General features: G+C 42.2%; 1 protein-coding gene across 1 annotated transcript; it reads right to left on the bottom strand.

Annotated features, from left to right (window-relative positions):
• Positions 1-531: 531 nt before the first annotated feature.
• On the bottom strand, positions 532-10,426 carry LOC311112329 (protein S100-A13-like). The gene is made up of 3 exons (XM_084155391.1): positions 9,998-10,426; positions 2,958-3,089; positions 532-1,384 (listed from the first exon to the last, which is right to left on the bottom strand). The coding sequence occupies exons 1-3, from the start codon at positions 10,007-10,009 to the stop codon at positions 1,214-1,216; spliced, it is 315 nt and encodes a 104-aa protein (XP_084011517.1). The 5' UTR covers positions 10,010-10,426; the 3' UTR covers positions 532-1,213.
• Between the last annotated feature and the right edge of the window lie 588 nt (positions 10,427-11,014).

Raw genomic sequence — 11,014 nt, 5'->3', positions numbered from 1 at the left:
GAAAAACTATATTGCTGATTTAGGAAGATACCATTGCTCTTAGCATTGGGGTTTGTAGTTCAGAATTTTTTTATGGCATTCTCCATACAGGGATTCACTGGACTTGCTAGCACTCATGCAAAAATAATGCTTTCTAATAGCTGTCATGGAAGAATGCTAATCTACAAACGGAACGTTTAGATAAGACATTCCCATTGAACAATTTAAAATAAACAGATTAATTAGACAATGTGATGTTCATAGGTTGTATGAAAATGTGTAATAGGTGCCATTTGCCCAATAGACTTAATTTGCCTAAATTATAACACTGTGGTAAGAGTGTAACAATTACACACTGAATACGATATGTGTGCTGTATAGTGGTGACAACCATTCACCTTCTAGTTGATACACTGAAATATGTATTGGATTATTATTTTGTTTCATCACAAAATGTATTTTGTGAAATGCTTATCTGTCAGTGGGTAATATGTTGATTAATGATTAAAGTGATAATTCAACATAAATAAAAAAACGGAGCTCACCATTGTTACAATTTCTTTTGATCTTTATTATATAATTTCTTGTCATGTTTTAGTATGTTATCACAAGGGCCAGAATAAAGAGAATTACAAAATATAAATACAAAACTGCAATACCACAGTGGGGAAAACATTGTTTAAGGAAACATGCTATGGGCACTCTGCAACACCAGTACTGTATGTATGTGGACTATTGGTGGCTCAAAGGAGCTTTCCACTAACGTGTAATGCCATGTGTAAATACATGTTTTATTTCTTTATTTCTTTATTGTCTAGCACCTAAATCTTGCACATGGCTTTCTGATTTCACTTTGGGTCATATGTCATCTAAGGATTATTTGTAGCGGTTAGACTGGTAGTAGGCCTATAGGAAAGTCTTCAGGGTTTGAGAATGGGGATATTTCAATAGAAGGGATATTTGGATGGAAACACCACCACTGATAACAATAAGGGAGTACAACAAAATCCTGTAAACCAAGTGGCATAGAGCTAAGAGATGAGCACTGCTGGCATGGAGCACTACCAAGCATGGAGAATGTACATAAGAGGCCTGTAGTGGAAGGGGTGAGGACTATGTGAGTGTCCAGGGTTGGATGGGAGCAGTGGGGTGAGAAGGGGTACTGACACTGGGTGGCATACTATAAGGCTGTCTGGTTCCCCCTAGCTCACACCACCGTCAGAAGGCATGGTCTTCACAGAAGCACACAGTCGCACTTGGACACCTTCTCGCTGCTGAGTCGACCATACTGTGTGGTGGCCAGTGACTGGATCAAGCCCCAGAAGTGCTTGAAGGTAATTCCCTCGCCGTCCGGCACACCCATCTGTTTCATCACTTCGCCCAGGCCCTGCTCTGAGCCTCCAGTCTGGGGGACGGAGGGAGCACAAAAAACAACTTCACTATATGTACACTGTATTTAACTTACTGACAGTTAATAAGCAATTAAGTAATTATGCATAGACATGTATTAGCAGGAAGTTAGCAATTAGTCTATTACACTTTTGAGCGAATAACATTGTTGCCTTACATTACTCAGTAGGTGATATTCTTAACTACTAATATCTTCATCGGTAATTATTGTATCAATAATTCAACTGAATAACTCCAGTAAACATGTTTGACTTCATAATCCACTATTGGCCTCTCTTCAACTGTAATGTATGCAGCTGAATAAACACAGCATGTGTATACTTTGTCAATTAACTGTGTCAATGTTTCAGGCTTTGCTAACCTCTAGTGGGTATAGATCCATGGCCCTTTTTCATTTGTATCGATATTTTCATATAGCAACTTTTCTTTGTTTGGTATTCTAGAGGTAATAGTCCCCTGTAGCTCAGTTGGTAGAGCATGGCATCTGCTAAATGACTAAAATGTCAAATGTAAATGTAATCAATAGCAGTATCTGGGTAGCCAATCTTATCTACAGTCATTTCATTCTGAAATGTTATAAAGCTGTCAGGCAGGCAGATGCAAACACAGTGGATCTTTCTGTCTGCTGGAAACAATAGGAAATTGATTTGGGAAAATATATCCTGTCCTGAACGCTGCTCCACAGCTGAGATAATATAATGAGCTGTTTGCAATGGAATCCCATTTGAATTATGTGATCATTACTTTTTCTTTTAAATAGATTCTGGTTTTATATAAGTCTAAGACTGGACGTAATGAAAAACATATGGACTTCGTAATTAAGCATATTATTTACTTCAACAGTTGTGTATTCTGCCCCCTCTCCTTAACCTCATTTGCCTTTCACAACAAATGAACAAATATTTCCTAGCTGTTGTGGCTAACTATTGTGTAGCAGATATACTCTACTTGGTTGTTGAGTTTATGGTGGATGAAGTCGACTTGGTGCAAGGAGTCATATTACAATTACAGTTTTTTTCCTGATCTATTCATAATGAAAACGGTTATTTATTTATCTGTCCGTTTGTTTTTCCCCCTCTAGATGAGCGAACAACCTTGAGCCTTCCTCACTTGCTCATGTATTTGAACTGGCCTTTTCCTGTTTTTCAGAAGCATCGCTATCTTTGTCACCCTCTGGTAGATTTAGACTCATCCTGGAAAACTGCCTTGGGCCTCAGACAACTAAGCAGCCAGTTCCAAAATGAAGACAAAGCAAGATACTTTGGCCTTTTCAGTGATTCAAATAAAGCATCTGTCAGATTAAAATAAAGCATGTTTAAAACTCAGTTGGTGACTGAGCACACAGTATATTACAGCAAATTTTGGATTTGCATTGAACCTGGCAACCGATGCCTCAAAGCTTTTCCTGAGTGTTGGTTTGTGAGTTATAGGAGGTGGTGTTTACTGTATGTTTGTGGCTGAGTGGGAGGGTAGTAAGAGTCAGAGGCACGCCTCCTACTGGTAGAATCAATGGGAGGTGTGGCCTGGGAGGGTGGGGGCAATGTAACCGACCATTGCAGTTTACGTACATTAACTAAGTTGGGCAGCTGGGAGGATAGGAGGCCTTTGAACTCTTCGGTTTGGAGCGTGGGACCGTTATTGGCCGCAGCGGCATGGAACTGTGTGACCAAAGTGTTGATGGCATTTTCCAGGTCTGAGTGCTGCGCCAGAGGAGGAGAAAAAAGGGGAATCAAATAATATAACAATAAGAAAAGCATCCTCTGACAGTCCTTTGAAGTTAGTATGTGACGTTTATTATTATAATAGATCATTAAGAAAGAAAGAAAGTTAACATATTCAAAGTGTACCGACCTCCACTCAATTTAGTCCCAAATACCCAAAAAAATTCAGACACACTCACATCCGTTCTCAAGTGCATATCTTGCATGCCTCCACGTGTCGGAAGTCTACGCAAAGATGGCACTCTGATGTTTAACCCTGTCCTTGAGTGACTTCATCTCAGGCCATCAGATAAAGCCCTGTTCTAACAACACTGCAGCATTCTTGTTCAGTTAATTAACTTGTGTTTGTATCACACATTTCACAGTATCAAATCAAATCAAATCAAATTTTATTGGCCACATGCGCCGAATACAACAGGTGCAGACATTACAGTGAAATGCTTACTTACAGCCCTTAACCAACAGTGCATTTATTTTTAATAAAAAAGTAAAATAAAACAACAACAAAAAAGTGTTGAGAAAAAAAGAGCAGAAGTAAAATAAAATAACAGTAGGGAGGCTATATATACAGGGGGGTACCGGTGCAGAGTCAATGTGCGGGGGCACCGGCTAGTTGAGGTAGTTGAAGTAATATGTACATGTGGGTAGAGTTAAAGTGACTATGCATAAATAATTAACAGAGTAGCAGCAGCGTAAAAAGATGGGGTGGGGGGGCAGTGCAAATAGTCCGGGTAGCCATGATTAGCTGTTCAGGAGTCTTATGGCTTGGGGGTAGAAGCTGTTGAGAAGTCTTTTGGACCTAGACTTGGCACTCCGGTACCGCTTGACGTGCGGTAGCAGAGAGAACAGTCTATGACTAGTGTGGCTGGAGTCTTTGACAATTTTGAGGGCCTTCCTCTGACACCGCCTGGTATAGAGGTCCTGGATGGCAGGAAGCTTGGCCCCAGTGATGTACTGGGCCGTACGCACTACCCTCTGTAGTGCCTTGCGGTCGGAGGCCAAGCAGGCGGTGATGCAACCAGTCAGGACGCTCTCGATGGTGCAGCTGTAGAATTTTTTGAGGATCTGAGGACCCATGCCGAATCTTTTCAGTCTCCTGAGGGGGAATAGGCTTTGTTGTGCCCTCTTCACGACTGTCTTGGTGTGTTTGGACCATGATAGTTTGTTGGTGATGTGGACACAAAGGAACTTGAAGCTCTCAACCTGTTCCACTACAGCCCCGTTGATGAGAATGGGGGCGTGCTCAGTCCTCTTTTTTTTCCTGTAGTCCACAATCATCTCCTTTGACTTGGTCACATTGAGGGAGAGGTTGTTATCCTGGCACCACACGGCCAGGTCTCTGACCTCCTCCCTATAGGCTGTCTCATCATTGTCGGTGATCAGGCCTACCACTTGTTGTGTCGTCGGCAAACTTAATGATGGTGTTGGAGTCGTGCCTGGCCATGCAGTCATGGGTGAACAAGGAGTACAGGAGGGGACTGAGCACGCACCCCTGAGGGGCCCCCGTGTTGAGGATCAGTGTGGCAGATGTGTTGTTACCTACCCTTACCACCTGGGGGCGGCCCGTCAGGAAGTCCAGGATCCAGTTGCAGAGGGAGGTGTTTAGTCCCAGGATCCCTAGCTTAGTGATGAGCTTTGAGGTAGGTATTCCTCTAGTCCAGGTGGGAAAGGGCAGTGTGGAGTGCAATGGAGATTGCATCATCTGTGGATCTGTTGGGGCGGTATGCAAATTGGAGTGGGTCTAGGGTTTCTGGGATAATGGTGTTGATGTGAGCCATGACCAGCCTTTCAAAGCACTTCATGGCTACAGACATCAGTGCTACGGGTCGGTAGTCATTTAGGCAGGTTATCTTAGTGTCCATGGGCATGGGGACTATGGTGGTCTGCTTGAAACATGTTGGTATTACAGACTCAGTCAGGGAAATGTTGAAAATGTCAGTGACGACACTTGCCAGTTGGTCAGCACATGCTCGGAGTACACGTCCTGGTAATCCGTCTGGCCCTGCGGCCTTGTGAATGTTGACCTGTCCAGTATCATTGTCATGGAAAGCTTAGTGGTCAACCAAAAATTGTGAGAAATAATATGCTGAGTGAAAAGTTATACTCCAACAAGATCAGTTATACTTCTAGGTTGCAAGTCACCTGTTTAAAAAGTAGACATTATGTTTTGCAGTGGCATATGAAACTGTGTCACACAGACTGGTTATGTTGGTCATTGTGAAGGACATCATTCAATACTCTCTTTAAACCAAGAACCAAACACCCAATCTATTGTAGCTGACGGGTTTTTATTCAAACTACTTTTTATTTATATCCTAAATCACCAACATTAAATAACTGTAAAGGAATTTTGTTATGTCACTCACCCCTATTCAAATTGATATTTGAATATGCTATTGAAATGTGGGCGATCTGTGAGTTGGGCAAGGAGGAGTAAGCTTAAGTAACGAGAGACTGAGTGGCCTACTGGTATTTGAAGGCAAATTCAGACAACTTGTCTACATGGAGAAGGTACTTGAAATACCTGCAGGTTGGGGTAGCTATGACAGCTCACCCTGTCACTGTTTATCTTCAGGGTGTGCCAGGGGCGGATGGGCCATCTGGCATTTCGGGCAAATGCCAGATGGGCTGGTCAATATTTTGCCTATTGGGGCTGTCTAACTTAGGTTTTTCACGCAAAATGATCTGGCTAATAATGGAGGCCTCAAGTGGAAAAATGTACCAGTGTGGAGGCCTTGGGGAAAAAAATAGGCCGGTGTGGGGGTCTCAAGGGGCAGGTGTGTTAGAAATGCCAGGGACGATTTCTGGTCCCAGTCTGTACCTGGGGCGTGCACAAGAACCTTGGGCAACAGGGAAAGGAATCAGTGGTGACTTCAAACTCTATTTACCTATATCCTAAACACTAAACCAAATTCATTGAGACATCCATTTCAGTTGTCATTGTAGGAAATAATAAAGAATAAAAAGCCTTACTCACTAGGACTAGGCTACCATAAAAGTGTTGTTTTAGGCCAACTACAGTGTTCCATTTGATGATGTTTCCACAGATAGCTCACTGCACCCAACAAATATCATAAAATGGATACAGTAGGCAACAATGGTAAGGCGCTTGCTCGCCGACGGTGAGTATCTCATTCTGTCTGTCTGTCTTTCTGTTTGTCTAGCTGTCATCCTTCAAACAGTAGTCTATCTCCAAAGAAGGTCTCTGTGTCATAGGCCATTGGGACAGAATAAGAAGAGACTGATTGACTCCCGGTGCTTTTCATTTCCACACACAGTCTCTGTCTATAGACACAACTGAGAATAGCTCCTTGCTCCATAGTCACCATATGGCCTGGATTCATTTGTCATTGTCCATTATTTTCTGCTGTTCCAGCATGCGCACTGATCACTGCATTGAAATTATTAGTTATAAACTTGTGTTAAGCTGGCAAGAGTGCAAGGTAAGTAGGCTATGTGCAAACGTGCCTATAGGACTTATAGGACTAAGGTCGATGTCCGCGCCCCCGTGGAAATCAAATTAGCATAATAAAAAAATCCCCATCAAAATCCATCAGTTTAAGCTAGAGACAAAGATTTGTATAACTAAACCAAGATAGACCACAGCCTGTTGTTTCCAATTGGAACAAATGAGTCAGAGTGGGCAGAACAAGCAAGGAGGTGGGCAGAGCTAAGCACAAGCTAGCGAGATCCCATAGGCGCGTTCTAGCATACAGTGGGTAAAAAAAGTATTTAGTCAGCCACCAATTGAGGCCTGTAATTTTCATCATAGGTACACGTCAACTATGACAGACAAATTGAGAATTTTTTTTCCTGAAAATCACATTGTAGGATTTTTAATGAATTTATTTGCAAATTATGGTGGAAAATAAGTATTTGGTCAATAACAAAAGTTTCTCAATACTTTGTTATATACCCTTTGTTGGCAATGACACAGGTCAAACATTTTCTGTAAGTCTTCACAAGGTTTTCACACACTGTTTCTGGTATTTTGGCCCATTCCTCCATGCAGATCTCCTCTAGAGCAGTGATGTTTTGGGACTGTCGCTGGGCAACACGGACTTTCAACTCCCTCCAAAGATTTTCTATGGGGTTGAGATCTGGAGACTGGCTAGGCCACTCCAGAACCTTGAAATGCTTCTTACGAAGCCACTCCTTCGTTGCCTGGGCGGTGTGTTTGGGATCATTGTCATGCTGAAAGACCCAGCCACGTTTCATCTTCAATGCCCTTGCAGATGGAAGAAGGTTTTCACTCAAAATCTCACGATACATGGCCCCATTCATTCTTTCCTTTACACGGATCAGTCGTCCTGGTCCCTTTGCAGAAAAACAGCCCCAAAGCATGATGTTTCCACCCCCATGCTTCACAGTAGGTATGGTGTTCTTTGGATGCAACTCAGCATTCTTTGTCCTCCAAACACGACGAGTTGAGTTTTTACCAAAAAGTTATATTTTGGTTTCATCTGACCATATGACATTCTCCCAATCCTCTTCTGGATCATCCAAATGCACTCTAGCAAACTTCAGACGGGCCTGGACATGTACTGGCTTAAGCAGGGGGACACGTCTGGCACTGCAGGATTTGAGTCCCTGGCGGCGTAGTGTGTTACTGATTGTAGGCTTTGTTACTTTGGTCCCAGCTCTCTGCAGGTCATTCACTAGGTCCCCCCGTGTGGTTCTGGAATTTTTGCTCACCGTTCTTGTGATCATTTTGACCCCACGGGGTGAGATCTTGCGTGGAGCCCCAGATCGAGGGAGATTATCAGTGGTCTTGTATGTCTTCCATTTCCTAATAATTGCTCCCACAGTTGATTTCTTCAAACCAAGCTGCTTACCTATTGCACATTCAGTCTTCCCAGCCTGGTGCAGGTCTACAATTTTGTTTCTGGTGTCCTTTGACAGCTATTTAGTCTTGGCCATAGTGGAGTTTGGAGTGTGACTGTTTGAGGTTGTGGACAGGTGTCTTTTATACTGATAACAAGTTCAAACAGGTGCCATTAATACAGGTAACGAGTGGAGGACAGAGGAGCCTCTTAAAGAAGAAGTTACAGGTCTGTGAGAGCCAGAAATCTTGCTTGTTTGTAGGTGACCAAATACTTATTTTCCAGCATAATTTGCAAATAAATTCATTAAAAATCCTACAATGTGATTTTCTGGAATTTCTTTTCTCAATTTGTCTGTCATAGTTGATGTGTACCTATGATGAAAATTACAGGCCTCTCTCATCTTTTTAAGTGGGAGAACTTGCACAATTGGTGGCTGACTAAATACTTTTTTTCCCCCACTGTACATATGCATATTTCCGTTAGGGAACGCCTACTCTGTGAAGTGTGGATGTGCAATAACTCAATTCGCCTTTGCACTCCTTCTAAACAACTCTTTTTTTTTTTTTTTTTTTTACTTTTGCAAAGGTTAAAGTCTACAAAACTTAGTCCACTATGTTCATAACAGTTTTTGGGGAACAGAAAACTGTATTGTGATCAAATGTTTCATCGATGTGATAATGTGCAGAATGTCGGTCAAAATCCATCTCGTTCCATCTTCTCCCACTATCGGCCACTGGGCTTCCTCTCACCACCATATTTGGTAGTGAGTGGAAACGCCAAGCGGATGCTTCACATTTATACATCCGGTGAAATATCTGTCTCATTGTTCTATGTGTGCTAGAGATATCTGTTTTTCTGCATTGGATATGTCTCAATCCACCGCATTCACCTATGTCACACTTCGGCATCTGCAGTGAAAAGGTGACAGAGCTAGAGCTGTGTTTGTCAGACCCTGAGCCATCCCGAAAATCGGTCTTCTCACAAAATCGTCTGTAGCGTCCTAACAGTTTGGGCTACACACTAATATGACCCCTCTGTGTTTTGCTCTAGGACGCCCACAGGCCTCACAAGATTAGTCTGAAGGTCCCCGATACCAGTTGAAAAAATGAATGGAAGTATATAAGGAGACTGTTTAGTGCCAAAAATAAGGGCTTAAATACATGTAAAAAATCCAAATAATAATAATAATATCCTGATCTTTCTTATATCTCTAAGATATAGATCAGACACTTCAGAACAAACTTCCTATAGATTCTTTTTTGGGGACTATCTGGTGTTCCATGTAGTGAATCTGTTTTCAATGCGTTTGTATGGGCTAATAGCAGTAAGGCTAAATACGTACTCCTGAGTGGCGCAGTGGTCTAAGGCACTGCATCGCAGTGCTAACTGTGCCACTAGAGATCCTGGTTCGAATCCAGGCTCTGTCGCAGCCTCATGGGCGGCGCACAATTGGCCCAGCGTCGTCCAGGGTAGGGGAGGGAATGGCCGGCAGGGATGTAGCTAAGTTGATAGAGCATGGCGTTTGCAACGCCAGGGTTGTGGGTTCGATTCCCACGGGGGGCCAGTATAAAAAATAAAAAAAGATATGTATTCACTAACTGTAAGTCGCTCTGGATAAGAGCGTCTGCTAAATGACTAAAATGTAAATGTATACAATTTTTCATCAAATATTTTTTGAATATATTTTTGTCAACCTCAAGGGGTCTTACAATTCAAAATGAAATAGCAAAATGATCCTTGGTATGACCTTCTTAAAACAATTCAATATAGTTTAGTAGATCCCCCCCCCCCTTTTTTTTTATAGGATCTAATGGAATGTGTCATGATATAAATTGGATAGCATAATATCTATGGAATTCTGGATAAACTACATCTGTGCTACTTCCAAAGACAATCAGAACGGTGCATAAAAGTGTCGGGGGAAGTTATCACCAAAAGAATGCTCTATTCGATGCACCAAAAGAATGCTCCATTCGTTGCTTCTAGGATGAGTAAAGCCACCATCTCTTCAAGTGCAACGTTTTGACAAGTGCTGATATTAAAATGGTATAGTAGGCCTACCTGTTCTGCCATTTGGTTCGTTGCGCTGTCCTTTTTCGAAGTAAAATTTTCTCACTGCGACGTTCAGTAATTGTTACTTTTCTCGCTCAGCGTTCCATTGCTTCTGTCATATATTGGCAAGATTCCTACATCCTCCCACTCAAAGAAAAAAAATGTAACTGGATTCCACCTTCCGTGTCAGTCAGAGAAAGCTATTGGAAAAATTACAGTGCGCTGTGTAACCCGATGCATTGGGACTGTAAACTTCACGAGACAGATAGTCTACATGCAGTCATATAGGCCTACCAACCTTCTTTGAACTATTATTGTTTTGAAGTATTCAATGTCAGAGTGGCTTACAGAGTTGTGCATTTAAAATGTAGGCTATTCGAGAATAGAGCCCGCGAGTGCTTCACTCAACATCTGGAAACCTTTAGCAAAAGTTGGAGCAGTCTGCAAGTTTAGGGAGGAGTTTTCTTCTTTATTGTCGCAATTTTTAACCCCTCATATAGGCCAACATATTTTCTGCAGTTTCTGTAAAGCTTTGAATATCCACCCAAAATAATACATTTCTCAATATTGTAAGAAACTTGTATGAACCATGCATGGACATGTTTTTTTCGAGGTCGTTTATAATAAACGTCGTTTGTAATTGTCCATTCCAATTTCCATTAGGCCTACATTCATTTTGACAGTCATCAGAGGTTGATCAGGACATGCGAACAAAAAGCGATGCGCGCCCAATGAACAAGCACGACCACATTATTGAAAGCCGGATTAATGACCATTGACAGAGTAGTGGGTAGATATAGGACTCGATAAAACTGCTTCTGTCCACAAATTGTCATAGGCCTACTGAGTCGTTTTACATGAAAACCAGTCAACCAGGATCTTCATTATGCTATCACAAAGTCAGTGGTGTTGTAAGGGATCGGGGGTTGGCTGGGTCTAGACAGAGTCTGACACTTCCCCGATCTACTGAGAGGGGGAGTCATCAGACTCGATCTGGTTCACCTGAGTTCTGAGCACACCTGTCCG

Source organism: Coregonus lavaretus (genome assembly GCF_964263955.1).
Source record: "Coregonus lavaretus genome assembly, chromosome: 3".
NCBI classification, from domain to species: domain Eukaryota; kingdom Metazoa; phylum Chordata; class Actinopteri; order Salmoniformes; family Salmonidae; genus Coregonus; species Coregonus lavaretus.
The sequence above is the reverse complement of the archived record's forward strand: the minus strand, read 5'-3'. Positions and strand labels throughout refer to the sequence as shown.